At 46.2% G+C, this 19,586-nt stretch overlaps 1 protein-coding gene across 2 annotated transcripts in view; it reads left to right on the top strand.

Annotated features, from left to right (window-relative positions):
• The window catches only part of KIF15 (kinesin family member 15), a 2,141,222-nt gene that overhangs the window by 594,383 nt on the left and 1,527,253 nt on the right, over positions 1-19,586 (top strand). For both annotated transcript variants that reach the window (XM_069648268.1, XM_069648269.1), the window contains exon 11: positions 5,189-5,312. In XM_069648268.1, the coding sequence (XP_069504369.1) occupies positions 5,189-5,312 (124 nt within the window). The remainder of the gene's footprint in view (positions 1-5,188; positions 5,313-19,586) is intronic.

The following is a 19,586-nucleotide window of genomic DNA, read 5'->3' as shown; positions in this document are numbered from 1 at the left end:
TTCATGGATCTGTGGATCAGGTCAGTCTCTCACACAGGTTCTGTCTTCCTCTTCCCCTGGCGCCCCTGGTCTCCCTGACCCTCCCTCCGATCAGGACATCAAATCTCTTGATGGACACCTTATCGCGCATACAGAATGGCGTGGTGAAGGAAGTTCCGTCCTCCCAGAGAGACTCTGGATTTTATTCATTTATTTTCCCAATACAGAAGAAGAACCAGACGGGCGTGCGAGTGATCCTCGATCTGTCCTTCCTTAATCTTTATCCCAACAAAAGTTCAAGTTGTTAATGCCGGCTCTGATTGCAGTCTGTGTGGGGGAGACTGGTTGTGCTCCCTGGACCTCAAAGATGCTTATCTTCACATCCCTATTTGGCAGCCACACCAGGCCTACCTCCGGTTCGCGGTGCTGGGCTGCCATTTTCAGTACATGGTTCTTCCGTTTGTGTTGAACTCTGCCATTCAGGTATTCACCAGGTTAATGAACTCTGTTGTTGCAGTCCTCAGGTCAGAGGGCCACCATGTTTACCCATTCCTGGATGACTGGCCGGTCAGGGGGAGTCCCCAGGTGCTTTGCAGGTTACGGCACTCAGGCTGGGGAGCTGGGGTTCTACATCAACCAGAGCAAGTTGTGTCTGCAGCCTACCCAGACACTGGTCTTCCTTGGACTGCATTGGGATATGAGGGGGCAACATTTTTTCCCGACGGCAGAAAGGATTGGGACTCTGGAGACAGCGATTGGCCACTTTCTCAGCAGAAAGTCATTCACGGCCTGGTGGTTCCAGCACTTGCTTGGTATCATGGCAGCATGCGTGTTGGCTATTCCACATATGATGTTCAGGAGGAGGAGGATGATACAGCTACACCTAGCGGCCTTGTGGAACTTTGACCTGGACTTGCAGGCAGAGACTGTCTGACTCCCAGAGGCGCTCTGTCAGGTCTGGTGGAGTCAGGAAGACCATCTTTTGGTTGGCATGCCTTTTCACCAGCCCAGGCCAGCATGGACAATCACAACCGACTCCTCGAATGAGATGTGGGGGGGTGGCCACCCTCGGCGACCACTACATACACAGACTGTCATCTAACACCTACCGGGCCAGTCATATACACCTCTTTGAGTTGACAGCAATTAAGCTAGCCCGATGGGCGTTTCTGCCGCTGGTCAAGGACAGTGCGGTCTACATTTGACGGACAGAATATTTTGCATTTACTACTACATCAAGCAGGGGGGGGAAACCAGACCCCCAGCCCTCTTCTCCAGATCTGGGATTGGGCAATAGAGCACACCACACAGCGGTCCACCCACCGGGGGGGGGTTCAATCTGGATGCTGACAGGCTCAGCATGCAGGGCGTGGACAACTACGAGTGGCAGTTATGCCCGCCAGTCCTGGCAGAGACCTTTCAGAGATGGGGCCTTCCAAAGGTGGATCTATTTGCCACGGAATGCAAGAGATGCCACCAGTTTGCCTCCCGGATGGGCTTTGGCGGAGAATCGCTGGGGGACGTGCTACACCTGCAGTGGTACAGCCTTTGGGCATATGCGTTCCCCCAGACCCTGCTAATACACAATCATCTGCAAGGTAAGGGAGGCGCGAGGCCTCAGGCTCATTGATTGTTCCGCGGTGGCCAGCTAGACGATGGTACTCAGAGCTTGTGAGACTGGTGGTGCAGGGTCCCATTCCTCCACTAGGAGTCAGTACAAGAGTTAATTGACCGGATTTTGGTACTGGGCAAAGGACAAGGGCATAGATCTTGTGTTGCACACTCTATCACGTGCGATCATGCTCAGCACACTTAATGGAATCAGATGTGCAGGTTGACACATGCTGTACCTAACTGTCTGCCATAGGAGCATACAGGAACTGCCATAGGAGCATACAGGAACTCTGAAAATATGTCTTGCTCTCGGACATTGGAGTGAGCACCATTAAGCCCACACTTCTAGTGGGTCTTCCATCAGCATGCAGGGTCAGCGAGATCCAGGCCCTGGTGGCATCAGAACTGTCTGACACTTTCCATCGATACAAGGTGGTGCTGCGTACTCATCCTTCCTTCTTGCCAAGGTGGTGTCTTCCTTCCATCTGAATGAAGAGATCGTACTACCGACTTTCTTCCAGAGTCTAAGGCAGAAGAGGTCCTGCATTGTTTGGATGTTAGAAGGGCATTGAGGTTCTATCTGGACAGTACTACGTTTTTTCGGAAATCAGATGCTCTGTTGTTCACATTTGGTGGTGTGAAACTGATTTGTCAGCCCTACAAAACCTCTATCGCAAGGTGGATGGTGGCTGCCATTCAGGAGGCCTACAAACTTCAAAACAAGGAATTACCTGCTTGCTGATAGTCTGCCAGGCATGTGCCCTGGCAGACTATCAGCAAAGATGCTACATGGGCTAGCCCTTTCACCTTCTGTAAACCTTATTGTTGAGCAAGCAGTGCACGCTCGGACACGGCCTTCGTGCAATTGGTGCTGAAAAACCAGTCCTTATGTCCATAGATATCTCTACTCTTTAGGGCTACTAATCAGTGGTAATCGCCTGTGCAGTATGGAGGAAAGGGGACAGGACATCGGAGTAATTATAAGTTGCACACAGTTGTGACTAACATGCTCCTAGTCCATAGTACCCTTTCCTCCATATAACCCTCCTTCCTCCCCATAATAGGAACACAGTTAAGCTTTAGATCAATCTGGCTGATGTGCAAATGGGGACTGAAGTGTGGTGCTTGAGGGCGGAGTCAGGAGAGCGCATGCTCCTGGTACCACACCTCCGCACATAGCTAAATTTAAAGGGGTATGGCTCGTTTGTGTCAGTTTCCGCTCCCATCTCTAGCCCATGCAGTATGGAGGAAAGGAGACTATGGACTAGGAGTACGTTGGTCACTATGGTGAGTAACTTTTTATCATTTTTGTCATATTGCCTGATCATCTTTTTTTGTCACTGTGTCTTATCACGAATTTGATATGCTATTTACCATGCCAAGCAATTCAAGTATGAACATTTCCCCTAGTCAATGTAGTTTAAAAGCACTCTTTCGGGAAAAAGGGTTTAGAGTAAAAGTTAAGGGTACACTCACAATTCCACCATTCTATGGGTTACCCGGAGGGGAATACGAAGCCAGCACTCTCCCTCACTTTGTCAGGAAAGGGTAGTGTTAAGGAGTGGCCTTAACAGCCATGCAACCCCTGTGGGATGAGGGGGGGGGCCCAAAGAGTGCCATTTACACTTGTGCCCTAAAATCTGATTCTGTTAAATACCCCCCCTCAGTGTTACAGAATCGCGGAAGCCATTTAGGTTGTTCGTCCCTTTGAACTAGAGGTCCAGGGTTTGTGGGTGCATGGACTCGAGTAAATATCTGGTTTAGGTCTGGTGAAGCCGCAGTTCTCATCTCCGATGCAGAAGCACTTGAAAAAGTGCTTCAGCAGGTTAGAATAAATGACATGGGTCAGCAACTGCTTTGACAAGGATGGCATCTCAGGACACCACAAACTAAGTGAAACAGCAAAGAACCTGGGTTGATCGCGTCAACTTGAGGCACTGCTAGAAAGCGGGCTCAATGCAGGTCCTCCTTCAGGATAGAGAGCAGCTGAAGAGCTCTCAAACGCCAACTCTGTCTGGTTGGTGAATAGTAAGCCCATATGAGGTTCCCAGGACTCTTCCCAAGTCAAAAGACGGCAGAAAGATAGTGCTGGACACAGTTCTGGTTGATCCCACTAAGACAGGTAAGGACATTTCTGGGTGCAAGCAATGGAATCAAGAAAGCCTGCTTACTTTGGCAATGCAGGATGCTTCTGCTGTAGTTTTGGGTCTTTAGTGCTGGTCTTCTTGTCTTCAGAGTTTTGGCTCCAGTGGGCGATCTCTTCTCTTTTCCAAAATCCCAGCTGGGGGTGATTCCAGTCTTCCCGTAGGAAGCCACTGCACCATTCAAACGGGCAGTGGCTGTCCATTTATGGACCGCCAGCTACTACATCTGCCCAGCAACAGCCATCTACGGCCCTAACACAGATTCATCCTGTTCCAGTCACACAAAGCACTCACCAGGGATTCCCGAGTTGAACCCCTCAAAATGGATTGCACTTATTTGAAAATCATGTCTGATGGGCAGGATTATGGTCAAAGGGCAGATCTTGCAACATGCAGGGCAGTTATGGTGCGTATATGGTACACTGGCAGCTTTCGGGACTGACGGGGCCCGAAAAATAAATCACTTCAGCAGGTGGAAGAAGGTAAAAAGGCACTGCATTCAAGGATGTAGACAAATATGCTGGGGGTGTCATTGAAAGCTATGGTGGGAAAGCTACAAAATGAAGATTCCCGAACACTCAGTTCTGTTCGATGGCATCCAAGCATCTTTAGTGACTACATAATGGTCCTTTGTGATTGAAGATCTTCACCAGCTGCACCCAGACTGCTGCTGAAGCAGCAGGGCATGTGAATCACTGTTGACCTCCCCTATTATGGAACCGGATTCTTGGACTGGTCACTGTTGGAAACTACTGAAGTTGGCTGAATATGAGGTTCCCCACCAATTGACTCATTTTCCGAGTGGTCCCAAACCAAGGTCTGGCCAAAACCTACCATTTGGTTGCCACAAAGCAGCAGGACCACTATCCCATAATCTCTCATAGAATATGTGACAGATTGATGGATATTTGATTGTCAAACCCAGTTGAGTGAGTACATATCGGACATTATAACACAACTACCCTTTGATTAACTTGTTTTCCCAAGGCCTCTAAATCTAAAGAACTCCTCCCTTTCTAAATCTTCACTTGACTGCAGATTGTGTCTTCTAAGTTACGAGATATTGAGTAGATTTTATATACATCTGTGAGCATTCTCTTTATTCCAAGTCATACTGCCATGCTGTATTATTTGCCTTTTCCAAATCACCTGTATGTTGGACAGCTACCACTACCTAAGCTTTGCTTGGCTCAAGTTGAGTTTTTTTCTTATGTTTAGGAAGGTAATACTGGTAATGAAAAGGAGCAGACACATTTTTATTAAAGAGTAGTTAATACTTGGTTATAATTCAGGATAGTCGAGGCTTAATTACTCCTATGTAATATGGTACAAACAGTGGTTTGGGAGTTTGTGGTTGAGCTGGGAATCTGTTTATGGAATGTTCTACATTTAGTTTTTCTTGCGTGGTCGCTAATATGAACCTTTACTGCTTATCTCTTGTATTGCATTAGGCTGTTGTGAATGAAGACACTCATGGCAATGTTACCCAGCTTCAGGCCGAGGTCAAAAAGCTGAAGGAGCAGCTGTCGCAGCTTCTTTCTGGTCAAATGCCAGAAGATCTATCTATTTCCAGAGGTAAGGAAACATGTTTGACTATTTTACTTAAGAGCTGTTACTATACCTCTTTTCACTGATGAACAAAGGATTGATGGGAGGTCTAGCTGCAGCCACTTAAAGTACTAAAGCATGGAAGTACTAAAGCATTTGAGCGATCCCTATTCCATGCAACATGCTTGTGTTAGTGTCCCCTCTAGTATTGATTTCTCCTCTGTAATGTGCACATGATCTGTGTGGCTGTTTCACAGACTAAGGGCAAGAACCAGCATTGCAGATGCCAGTAGGCCTGTAATTGTGTGGGTGTGGACCAGGGGTACCTATCTGGGCAGGGGTTATCGGAAAAATGTTTAAAGGTGGGGGGAGAACAGGAAAGGGGAACTGTTGGAATGGATTTTGAGAACCAACATTGGTGTGGTGTGTTGGAGAGGTCAACTTGAAGTTAACCAAACTCTCTCAGTATAGAAGGCTGATGAGTAAGGTTTGAACTTGGGAGATGAGGGCAATGTGTGTAGAGATACAGTTAAACAATGTGTCACGTATTAGAAGATTCACACATAGCTATGTAAAATGTTTATTAAAAAAAACACCTGCAATTAAGCCGGTGATACTACACATTAAATAAGTATTCATATATACAGTAGGAAACCCCACACATGGATTAGAGACCATTTTACAAGCCACACAATTCTAAAATGTTGGATACAAAAAATACTGTTTTAGGTAAAGTACGGAAAGAAAATGGTTAGACAAACAAAACCATATACCTTATATTGATGGGGCATTACAATTGTTGAAGTAAAATCTTCACTGCGATTTTTGGTTTGCAACAAGTAAGCCTGTTTTTATTTACCAACACAACATTCCATCACAGTAACTGTACACCTAAATATACCGAACAACCCTACTTTGTCCTCTTCCCCCACCCACCAACCAACAGGGAGTGATAAGGCAATGGTCCTCACTTAAAGTTCGATTGTAAGTTTATTTTGGGCAATAATGCCCTTAAAATCCTAATAAAATATAAAGAACATTAATAATTAAAATTAGTTTCATTACAAATCACAAAATAAAATCATATTGTCATAAATCTATTAAAATACATATGTACGACCCTAAACACTGGATTGCACCACACAGATTAAAATCTGTATTATTTTTACTGTTTGTATTTTTGTATCTATAACAACCTCATTTATATTTACACACAGTAGAAGGAAAGGTAAAGGAAATCTATTTTTTGGAGTGTATTACCCATGGTTTCACAAGGTATAGATTTTCCATATGATGGCAAAATGGTAATGAAGAGTGAACAGTGTGTATTATAATTTCTGAATAATGAAGCAACCAGGATTTTCTTGGGGCTTTTGGAAGTGGGACAGAACAGTATAAAATGGCAACTATTGTCCTTCGTGTTCCCGAAATGCTTGCATACATTTCCCGAGTTAGTAATCAGTTTTGAAGTTTAAACAGAATTTCTAATAATGCACCGTAGCAGAGAGGTTCTCCCTTTACCCGTTATCCCAAGACCCCTCCCAGACCTTCCTCCCAGCCCGCCCTCTCCCCTGCCGGATTGGTTAGTGCTCAGAGCACGTGTCTGATAGTTGCTGCAGAGGGCCAGCGCAGCGTTGTCCACCAGCCCTTTTAGCTTCCAGCTCCTGGAAGGGGAGCATCCACCCTGCCCGGTAAGCTCCCTTGCTTTTGTTTGCTTGTGCCCACCTGGACTTTACATGGCCTTTTTCTCCCTTTCTCTGTTCTGCCAATCCCCCCTCTCAGATTCTCCCCCAGCCTGCCCTCTTTCCAGCCAGATTGGTTAGTGCTCAGAGCATATGTCCAGTAGTTGCTCTCTTTAGAGAACCCACAGGGCAGCCTTCCGGGGCAGCTGGCTAAGGGCGAGAAGCAAATGGCAGCTCCTTCATTGTTTACACCTGTTCACCCGTGGATGCCTGACAAAGCACCTTACAGCAACAACTACCGTAAGGTGGTGCGGGTGGTGAGCACACCCATTATTACTGTGTTCAATTAAAACTCTGCCACTTCTTCATTACTACCATCAAATCAGAACATTGTGTAGATTACCTGCTGCACTCCTTAGATAGCCTGATGGATGTATATTGAGACAGGAAATGTGTTGCAATAGACAGAATTGTGACGGTTAGCCAGCACCATATTTAGATAGAATTGTGAAGATGAGCCATGCGTCGCATCTAGAACGAATTGTGAAGACTAGCCATGCGTCTTTTAGGTTAGATTTTAATTTATATGCCAAATCACCTTCACATGTGAGACCCCCAGCACTTTTTGCTGGCCTTGTGGATTCTTTTTCTATGTTCCGGAGTTAGTGGTAACCTTTTTCTCACTTTATTTTACTTTTTATGGGTGTCATTTTTCTGACTTGCCATAGTTTATTTTTGAATCTATCCTATCCTATAATGTTTTGGGCATCTACATTTTATTAGTGCAGCACACAGCACTTTCTGTGCAGTGTTGCTTGGTTGCACCTTGGGGTCCCTTTTTTATTTTCTCTTGACTGACTTGCAGAACACATGTTCTCAAGGGTAGAGTGGGGATTTTCATCCCCTCTAAATTTCCCATTGAGACCAGCACACCCCACCTTATGTGGAGTTCTGGGGAGATGCATGGTATCCCCTTTCTCACTGTTCCTGTAACATTTCTGTTAGTGACAAGCTTACTATTATGGCTGGTGGCAGCGGACATACTTTACTGACCTTTGTGTGCTTTTTACTCGCAGAGTGTCAAACCAGCCGCGGTAATGCGCAGAAGGGCCCCATTTTGGCAGAATGGTGGCTTCCTTCTTATTTTGACATTTTAGTGTGCTTGTTTCTTCTTTGTCCTTCTGCCGTCCAGGGTGGGGGAGGCCCTGGTGGTACTTTTGTCTTGGGTGGGAACCCTTTGTGTAGCCTGCCGAGGCTACAGAGTGTCTGTGAAGGCAGGAAGTGAGTGAGAGTCTGATTTGTCTTCTGGTGTGTCTGGTGTGTCTGAGAGAATCCAGTCACCGCTGGGGGGGGTTAGCTGTCCTGATTGGACAGCCACCAGCACCTTTCTGTAAACGTCAGGGAGAGTTTGCTGAGGTCTATGGGTTCAGGTGTGTGGGTTCCTGTGTATCTGGCCTGGATCTAGAAACTGAAGAAAAGTTGATCAATGTAACAGAAGATCCATTGAAGAAGAGGAAGACTGCTGTAACTACCAGCGACTGGAGATGCCTGCCGTGCAACCGCTGCCTGTGCTGACCCCTTCTTTGATGCGGTGGAGTCCCGTTGACGACAACTCCGACCCATAAACAGTTGGGACCTATCAATCTTAAGAAGACCTTCCTTTCGAGCCATACCACAACAAGCTTTGATCTTCCTGGGCAATACTGCCAATACCCTGGAACCTCAAGCCTGAGTGTAGTGCACAGTCTTCTTAAAAAAAAAATGAATCCCGCTAAAACTCTGGTGGACTCATGCTGGACCTCCAAAAGCAAAGTACCACTCCTTGATGTCCCCTCACCAGAGTGCTGGACCGAGATAGCAAAGCGACTCATTGACAGCCGCCCTTCATCTGGTACCTTGAAAGGGCACCAAATCCACAGTGCCGCAAGAAGCACAGAAGAATCCTTTTGTTGGGAGCCTTTTCTGTCGACTGCTGCTGCAAGTTCCCACCCCTTGTCGGTTCTTTCGTCACCATGACCAAGAATCCAGAGACCAGGACCTCTGCTGCTGCATATTGAATGTGCCCGTCTGCAAGCTCCTCTTCACTGCTGAGGTACTGTGTGGCTGAGGGTAATACTTACCTAAAGTCTTGTGTCACTCTTGTGTGACTAGGGTGGTGATTCATTTAGTTGGAGGTTCACCCATACCGTTCAGAGGCCAAACGCTGGAGCGCATCTAGGGAGCCTTCTACCAAGTCCCTAAACACTTTCTACTAACTCTAAAGTCTGTACTTACTTGTTGGCCGAGAAATCCTCATGAACTGACTTTTCTGCATCTGTGCGTATCCTGACCTGCCTACTGTTGGCCACTGGACCACCATTGCCCCCCTTCTGCTTCTGATGTCACACATGTCCTAGAATAGGAAAGGACTTCCAAAGTATAAGGCATGTGTCTAGAAATTACAACAAGTGTTGCAAAGTGCTTACTTGCTAATGTTAGTGCTGTAACTGTATCTCTGCAAAGATGTTGCAAAGTTATGACTTACCTGTGAATTACATACTGCCATTCTGAAAAGTATACAAAGTTATTTACTTACCTCTGAATTGTGTTCCACTTTTCTAGAAAGTAACAGTTGGTATTACTGTATTATTAAATAATAGAACACATGTAATTACCAATGGGGTTTTACTAGCAAACTGCCATTCTAAATGTGTAACATTAGGTTTTACTTACCTTAGAATTGTGTTCCACTCTTCTGAAAAGTAACATTGGTACGACTATATATTCCTGTCATAGAAATAGTGCAATAGTTTGACCAATAGGGGTTTACTCGCATCGGATAGCTTCTGGTCATTCTAAATGTTTATCCTGAGTTTTTACTTATCCGTTAAGTGATTATTGCCTCTCCTGAAAAGTAATTTACAAGTTATTACTTACCTTTGAATTGTGTTCCACTATTCTAAGAAGTAATGTTGGTGTAACATAATTTCCTGAAAGACTAATACATAGGTTGCAAGATGTCTACTTGTAATATTGTTGGTATAACTATATTATTCCTAAAAGTGAATAAGCAACATAGTTACCAATAGGGTCTGCTTACCTTTAATTGCCTTGGGACATTCAAAAAGTCTACTAATGCTATTCTAAATGTGGTTAATGCTTTGGTTTACCTACCATAAGCATTGTATTGGTTTTTATGATGTGTCTATGACTTCTATTAGTACTTACCTTTGTGAAGATTTCTTTGCCTATGTGTATAAAATATTTTTACAGCACATCAGTGTATAAGTGTTTCTTTGGACCATATGCATGCTACTCGTTCTTTGTACCTTCCTACAGCCCCATCTCCCTCCTAAAATAAGCCTGACTGCCCTGTCTGTGCTACCAAATCATGTTGTACAGGTCTATACCAAGAGTTGGAGATTACTGTATTGCCTAAAGATATAGTTGTATAAAACCCCTTGCGTGGACTTTAGAAAAACTGTCCTAACAGCACCACATTTAGAAAGAATACTGAAGACTAGCCATGCGTCACATTAGCTGCTTAATTTTGCTGCACTCGGGAGCACACTTTGTCTAGTAAATCCTGTTGTGCACAGAGCTGCTTGTGGGGGTAGGTACTGTATTGCACTTAGATGAATTCAAAGGAGTGGCTAGTGTGAGCTTGGAGGGGTTGTGGGGGTGGCCAATGCATTGTACTAAGGGGAATTGGAGGGTACAATTGAGTTGCAGCTGGATGATCTCTGAGGACATACTTGGAGGAACGCGCATTATCGGAAATGCTTGAGAAAGTGCTGTTTAGCTGCCCTGCCAGCCGGGCGGGTAGAGAAAGATCAACCTGGTATGGACTATACATGGACTCTTATGGACCTTGTGGATTTGTAACAATTTATCCGAAGTACATTCACCTTGAAATAACAATATGCTGATATTTAGCTTTTTCTTTCTCTCCCACAGAGTGGAATACCCACTTGCCTCCGCCCCTTTACCCACACAGCCTGTAACAGCTGAGGCTGGTGCACACATTTGCGGATGTGCTTGAGAAAGTGCTGTTTGGATGATTTGTTGAGGCTCTTTATTTGTCCTTTTTTACCCTTAGAACATCAAGCAGATTGTTTTGCGGATCCATATGCAAGCTCATGTGAACACCGATGTCCGGTGTTTACACGTTGACCTCCGCAATGCCTCCTGCTAAGGAAATAGCGAAACGTCTAAATGCGTACTCCAAAATGCGTATCTCGTATTGTGAATTTGACTAAGAGCTGCAGCGCTCTGATATGCCCACGTCCCTTATCCTTGACTACTGAAATTCGTAACTGTTGTACTGCTGACTCTTTTCTAAAGTTGATCACAGCCGCAGTAGCCTGTGATCCTACTCTATCTAATGATCGTGTAACTATGGCATGCGGAAGCGTCGGCACATCTGCCACGCAAGCTAATGATGGTTTACTTACTAGGTGCGAAAATTCTATCTTACCGATTTATTAACCTATCCACTCCGCTGGATTCTCTGGTAGCTGGAAGTTTTAGCCTACCAACTCAGCCTTTGAGAGTTAGTACATCTATCCTGGAAAATCCCAGCGATTATAGTAGTTCTCCAGCATTGGATCTTTCATAGATTCAGATGCTTGAATATTCCCAGTCGTCAGACTGGGAATCCTCGGTGATAAAAATAATTATTAGAAAAGTTTTTAAATACACACATTGCTACCTAGCAGTGCATGTACATAGCCCGTTATGGCCTATGAGCCATTCTATTGTGTAGTCCCTCCACCTCACTTTGGTCCTTATGGCCCCAACCAATGAGGTGGCAGGGCTTAAGCTCCGACCCCGGCAGCCATCTTCAGATTTTTCACCGCAGTCTAACAGACACAGGGAATCCTCACGCTCTGAGCTTTTCAAATCTTTTCTACTTTTGTTTGGAATATATTTCTTTCAAATATATTCTGCTTTGTTCCCCTACTTGGAGGCTTTAGTCTCAGTGAAGACTTGACAGAAAACTGTTGTTTTCACTACAAAATCGTAGTGTGTAATTTCTCTTCAGAAATGGCTGCACCTCAGGCTGTCAAAAAGCCTTCCCTGTTTAGGGACTGCACGAGGTGCAAGAAAAAACTGGTCTACATGAAAGACCCACACGAACATTGCATTTATCGTCTGTACCCACATGACCTCCAGAAATGCGAAATGTGTAAAACTTTTTCCACCAAGACCCTTCAGGAAAGGCATAGAAGACTGCTTTTACACCTGGAAGCCAGGGATCAATCTTCGGGTGAAGAGTCTGTCGGGACAGCTCCTGTCCAATCCAGCATTCCATCTGAGAGGCAAACTTCAAAGAGAAGGTCCTCTTCAGTGGAAAGGAGTTCCTCTCCCATAACTAAAAGCAAGAGGAAGCTGGAGTTGATATCCTTTCTGCTTCCACTGGACTCACAGAACAAGTCACACTCATCAGCAAAATCTACCTCCAGAGGTAAGGAGGAGTTTGCAAAAAACCGGGGGCGGGGGAGGAGGGGTCGACGGAGAAGCCGTCCACGAGCGAAGGGAAAGGTAAAGGCCCGTCATCGGCCATACCATCGATGAAGCCATCGATGAAGCCATCGATGATCGCGCATAAAATATTGTCGACGGCAAGATCGTCATCAGATTTATTGTCCACGGAGCACTCGTCAACGGCCAAACCACATTTGTCGACGGGATCCAGACCAGTCATCGGTGAAGCCCTCGTCGACTGGCAAGTCACATTAGTCGACGGGATCCAAAGCACATCCATCGACGGAAACACTGTCCACGGGACGCTCGTCGGCGAAGATAGCATTGCCCACAACACCGTTGTCTAGAACGCAAGTTCCTGAAGCTACGGAGGAATTGGAGTCTGAGGCGCCTTCTGCGCATGATACACCGGTCATTGAAGACAATCTCCTGGGGGGTAATGAGACTGAACCACTGGTACAACAAGTTTCACCTCTAGGGGACATGGCAGAACTCCCTGGTGTAATTCTCCAGGAAGAATTTTCAGATGCAGAAGTGGTGGAGAGAGACCTGGCCCCTTTCCAAAACAACACAGTCCTCCCTGGCTACCATCCACGGGAGAGGCCGAATATCCTCAGGACCTGATAATTGTTATCTGTGCAGAGGATTTCTACAGACGTCAAAGGGAGAAGGATATCCGACTGATCCCATAGAATCGGAAAACCTTCGGAGAGACTCATCTTCAATTCCAGGCACGTCAGGTAGTTCACCTCACAGGGGTAGACCTCAAAAGCGGACAAGATCACCAGAACCTGCTCGAGGATCTATGAGCAGCACACAGTGCTTCACTGACAAGAGTCCCATCACCACATAGACCTCGATCTCCGGATGGAGATCCAACATTGGTGCCATCCACCATTTCGGTTTCAGATTGGCAGGAGGATCCTTTTAGAGAATTCTCTGACCCAGAAGGAGAAATTACACGGGAGCCTGACGCAATCAGTGAGTGGGATGACTATGTAGTTGAGAAGCCCAGGAGAAGAGATTCACCAGGCGAGGCCTCACCGCCGGATGATCTAGTTTACTTCCACACTATAATAGTCGAGGCTGCAGAATTGTTTAAAATTCAGGTTGCATCAGAGGAAAGGAAATTGGTGCTGTATGAGCACAGGGACAAACGCAGGAGAACGGTGACCACCATCTCTCTCTCCTCGACATCTGGGAGTCCGGATCCAAGATCCTATCTACGCCATTATCTACTCTGGCTCTGGTGTCCAGACCAGAAAAGAAATATAAAGCCCCAGAGTCTGCACCGCTTTGTTTGAGAGGTCACACAAAACCGGACTCGGTTATCACAGTGGCAGCAAGAAAGAAACTCTCCAATCCCGCCTCACCCTTGTCGGCACCACCGGGCAAAGACGGGCGTAAACTGTAAGCCATGGGCAGGATAGTATCATCTTCTGCATCGCTCACCATCAGAGCGGGTAATGTGCTGGCCATGACGGCTAGGTTCGATCGCGAGCTCTGGCTCCGCATGTCCAAATTGGCAAAGCAGCTACCACCAGAGCTCCAGGAAGAGGCTAGGTCAATCATTGCTGATGGTTAAGCAACATCGGATCATATGATCGACACGGCGGTTGATGTGGCCGAATCAGGCCTCAGACAGATGGCGCACAGCACAGTACTCAGAAGGCAGGCCTGGATGAAGGCTACTAACTTTAGGCCTGAAGTCCAAGCGCAGATATTCGACATGCCCTTTGATGGACAAGATCTCTTTGGAAAGATAGACGACCATCTAAAGGGAATCAAAGCTGACACAGACCCAGCCCGAGCCATCAGCTCTTTGAAGGACAAAAATAAGGACCATCGATATTTTCGTCCCTTTAGAGGGTCATCTTCAAAATTCAGAGGATACGGTTGCTCCTCGTATGGGCAGAAAGCACAAAGCGGCATGTACCTAGACAATAAATATCAGTCATCCAACAGATATGCCCATAGAGGCAGGCGTGGCTCTGCCCAAGGGAAGTCACAAGGCAAACAAAACTATCAAACACTCCCCCCTCTCTGTCACACCCCGGTGGGGGGAAGGGGAAGCCAGTTCTTCCAACGCTGGCAGTCAATTACATCGGACAAATGGGTGTTGCAGGTGATCTGAAAAGTTCACACCTTAGAATTTCTAGACCAACCACCTTCCCTGCCTCCGATTTCGCGCAGGGTCCATATGTTACGACAAGTCCTGTCCGAGGTGCAAAAACTACTCCAGAAGGCAGCGGTAGAACCAGTGCCGTACACTCGGAGGGGAAAGGGTTTCTACTCCCGCTTCTTCCTCATCAGAAAGAAAAACTGTCAATGGAGGCCCATCCTGAGGGCACTCAACAAATGTATCAAACGCATAACATTCAAGATGGTGGCTTTACAAGGGGTGCTACCTTGGTTAAACAAGCACGACTTCTTGGCCACTTTAGATTTGGAGGACGCATACTTCCATGTGCCAATCCATCCAGCACACAGACGGTTCCTCAGGTTCACAGTGGGAGAGTTTCATTTTCAGTTTTGAGTGCTCCCGTTCGGGCTAAAATCAGCACCAAGAGTTTTCACAAAATGCTTGGCGCCTGTAGCTGCAAGTCTCAGGAGGGCAGGAACAGAAGTTTTTCCTTACCTGGACGATTGGCTGATGAAAGCAAGTTCCGCCGCAATGACTCGCTCAGCAGTGTCAAGGACTAATAGCCTCCTAAAAGAGTTAGGTTTTTCCATAAACTACACAAAGTCCTGCCCCGTTTCCAGCAAAATAGCTCTCTTCCTGGAAGCCGAGCTCGATACCAGCATTCCCAGGGTGAGGCCATCGACAGAAAGGGTAACAGCGATTCTACGCTCAACATCGAGCTTCCTGGAGAAAAATCTGTACGCTCTTACAAATCCTTTCTGGGCATGATGTCATTGTGCATATTCCTCATACCAAACTTCAGGCTACGGATGAGACCAGTTCAGGAGGCCTTGGACCACCAATGGAAACAAGCTCTTGGATGCTGGGAGGACATCGTCCAGATCCCATCGACGTTGCACAAAGCTCTTCGATGGTGGAATGTTCCGAAAAATCTTCTGCAGGGGATGCCATTCCAAGCACCAACATCGACCCTTCTGCTGAGGACAGACGCTTCCTTATCCGGCTGGGGCGCTCATCTTGCGAAACTCCAAACCAAGGCCACTTGGTCGACACAAGTCCAAACTTCACATCAATGTGTTAGAGCTCGGAGCCATAAGGTTGGCGTTGAAAGCCTTCCTACCAGTGATAGCTGGCCAAGTGCTTACAGTCCAGACAGAAAACACAACCTCCATGCACTACACAAACAAGCAGGGAGGCACGAGGTCGGAAGTCCTATCACAGGAAGCCCAACAGCTATGGGCATGGGCCTTACATCACAGCGTGCAAATCAAGGCAGAGCATCTTCCGGGAGTGGACAATGTCCTAGCGGACCGACTAAGCAGGGAATACACGTCGTCCCACGAGTGGGAACTGGACGAAAAGGAAACCTAACGGATTTTTGCCTTATGGGGCCACCCACAGCAACCTTTTTGCCACCAGGAACAACAAAGTGCAAGAGGGTTTGCCTCAAGATACCCGGAGTACCAATCACTGGGAGATGTGTTCTCAGTGAATTGGACGGCGAAGTTCCTCTATGCCTTTCCTCCCATTCCCGTCATGGCGAGGGTACTTCGCAGGGTGAAAGAACAGGATTGTTCTATGATCCTAATCGCACCGGATTGGGCGCGGCTAGTCTGGTACACAACGCTGAAGCAGCAATCCCGTCGGCCCCCAATTTGCCTCTAGATGCATCAATATCTGTTGACACAGCAGAACCACAAGGTCCTCCACCACGACCTGAGGAGCCTATCTCTCAAGGCATGGTTCCTGAGCAGCGCAAACTGTTGAACCTGAAGCTACCATCAGAATGCTGGGATCAGGGCCGCGAGAGCCCCTTCGACACAAGTTACCTACACCAGGATATTGACTCGTTTCTCCAAATGGTGCAAGAACTCGGCAATCGATCTTCTCTCGGTTGATCAGGTTCTGCCCTTCTTGTTTTACCTAGCTAAGTCGGGGCTTTCATTGCCCTCCATCAAGGTCCATCTGTCAGCCATAACGGCATACACGACAACCCTGGAGACGTAATCCTTGCTTTCTTTGTCGGTGGTTAAAGTCTTCCTGAAAGGGCTGATGCATACTTATCCTCCTAGGCCTCCACCAGTTCCGAACTGGAGCCTCGACACCGTCTTGACAGCCCTCATGCAACCTCCCTTCGAACCCATACACAGATGCGAAGTGAAATTCTTGTCCTGGAAAACCGCTTTTCTGATAGCCATCACATCAGCCAGAAGGATCAGTGAGTTACAAGCTTTGTCTTCTGAGCCTCGGTTTACTTTGTTCCAGAAGGACCGTGTCTTCTTAAGGCCACATCCTACGTTCCTTCCCAAGGTGCTTTCGGAGATGACACTCACTGAGCGCATTGTTTTACTAACCTATTTCCAGAATCACGCTTCTGATGCTGAAAGAACATTACATTCTCTAGATGTTTCTAGAGTATTGAAGTTTTATTTACAGAGAACCAAAGAATTTCACTCCTCAAACCGACTGTTCATTGCTTTCTCTGGCAATAGCAAAGGTCAACATATCTCTAAACAAAGCCTGGCACGCTGGATATCATCTTGCATCACCCACTGCCATCAGATGAGAGGCGACCCTCTAATTCAACCGCCATCTGCACACTCCACCAGAGGAAGGGCAGCGTCAACAGCATTCGACGCAGGGATAGCCTTGAAGGACATATGCAGAGCCGCCACGTGGAGCACTCTGCACACCTTCGCGAAACACTACTGCCTGGCTGAAGACACCAACAAAGAAACTGCAGTTGGACAGGCAGTGCTCCGCCACCTCTTTGCATAGGGTAGGACCAGCCTCCTTTCCCACCTTTCCCGAAGTATTTAACAGTTATGTTGATGCACGGTAAAGGTTTGATCAGAAATATGCTTTTTGTATTTATGCATATACGTATATGATGGTGGCATGTTTTAACTGCTTGGTATTCTATTCAAGCATCTGAATCTATGAAAGATCCAATGCTGGAGAAGTTTAGTTACTTACCTGTGACTGTATTTCTCCAGCATGCGCCCGCCTCCCCTGAGAGGCTGCTCCTATGCTTGGTACCCATCATAATGTAACATCTACGGTTCTAAATCTGAGGATGGCTGCCGGGGGTGGAGCTAAAGCCTTGCCACCTCATTGGTTGGGTCCATAAGGACCAAAGTGAGGTGGAGGGACTACACAATAGAATGGCTCATAGTCCATAATGGGCTATGTACATGCACTGCTACGTAGCAATGTTTTAATAATTATTTTTATCACCGAGGATTCACAGTCTAACGACTGGGAATATTCAAGCATGTGTATCTATGAAAGATACCAATGCTGGAGAAATAGTTACAGGTAAGTACCTAAGACTTATGGCTCAAGTACACGACCATTCACTTGCCTCTCCCAACACATTAAAATCACCTGATCCAATCAAGAATAATGTCACTTGTGATTCAATAGACACCTCTGAAAGTTCGGCAAGTACTGACCCTCCTGTTCTCATGGGCACCATGACCTCTGCTCTATGCATTGACTTGCTGATACTAATCCAGATGACTTCTCCTTTATTACCAGCACTTACTAATCTCTCAGTCACCAGTTATGTTCCCTAATTCAACCCAGGAATCATCTGTACGATCTTACTTTTGCGAATCCTACCCCTAGAAAAGCTTCGCCCATTCGATCGTCTAACTCTTCACATTCACAACCATTAGGCCCTCCGTTTGAGATCACCTGACAGCCAATCAACATAGTTCTTTTTTTATTTAACTAAACGCTATGAAACGCTTGATATCTCAATGAATGCCCAAACTGACATGCTAATGACGTTACTGTGGATTAATGAAGCATCAGAAGCGACCCCCAGTACTCTCAATAATAACATTGTGTACACTGAGACCAATTTCCCTGCACCTCAGCCAAAAGACATGCCCTTAACTGCTACACTTGAAGCTCCTATGCGGCTACCTTGGAGGTCCTCATTACACCAAAAATGCCCTCCAGCAGTAACCCTCCTAATAATCCCTCTGGCTTCTCAGTATGGACAGTGTTGTAGTACCAGACGTTCAGTCTCAAACTAAGTCTTTAACATCAGTACCCTTAGCAAAACCATAATTTACAATTTTTTCTAATTCTAAGAAATATTTTAAATTACTGCATTTGTCTTAAAAAAACCAAACATCAAGCAGGCTACTTCAACACAGCGAGTGAGCTGGCGACATTTTATTCATTTTATAACACTTCCAAAGCCTCTACTGCAAAAAAGTATGTGAACCTGGCTCATCAAAAAAATTCTAGTCGAAAGAAGCAAATGGGTGTCTCTGTTCCCAGAGGTTCTCAAGTTGAATTACAACACTAACCTCTAGACGACTTAGTGCAAGAGGGTAAACGCTCGCAAATTATGCCCATTCGGTCCCCTGCCTCATTTAATCAACGTAATTTGAACTCCGCTTTGCAAATACCCCCTCACATTTCTCCACCTGCTCCTGAAAATAATTTTCTTACCCTAGAAGAGAGAAGATCCGAAATTGCGAAGTCTGTTGCTCTTTTTGCTGCTCGTCCTCAGACCATCTCGATCATTGTCTTTGGAAATGTTCGGCAAATCACAAATGTAGTACAGGATTTGCCCAAGGCTACCTCATCTAAAACCAGGCCTCCTAGACTGGAATCCTTGAAATATCTGCCCACCCCCCTCGAATCACAAATGGGATCGCTGTTTTCAAACCCAAAAGCAGCATGTGCTCCTTAAAAACACACCAGCTAATTTTGCATTGCAGGGGTGGCCTCTTTCTGGTATATGATCTTAATAGAACTCGTTTTCTAAACATTCTTGGAGATGTTCCTATACTTGAGGATCCTTCCTCTGATGACATAGCTCAAATTGAATTTATTAACCATGATGACTCAGTTGTTGGACTATGGATGCAGTCCGGAATAGTCCTCAATATGATATGGCAAGCGCGTGAGGCCCTGTATAATCTGGGTTTCTTACTCAACCCTCCTATGATGACCAGTCCTAAACTGTCATGTTTTCGTGTAGGAAAT

Source organism: Ambystoma mexicanum, chromosome 2q (genome assembly GCF_040938575.1).
Source record: "Ambystoma mexicanum isolate Mex_15411 chromosome 2q, UKY_AmexF1_1, whole genome shotgun sequence".
Classification (NCBI taxonomy): Eukaryota; Metazoa; Chordata; class Amphibia; order Caudata; family Ambystomatidae; genus Ambystoma; species Ambystoma mexicanum.
The sequence above is the reverse complement of the archived record's forward strand: the minus strand, read 5'-3'. Positions and strand labels throughout refer to the sequence as shown.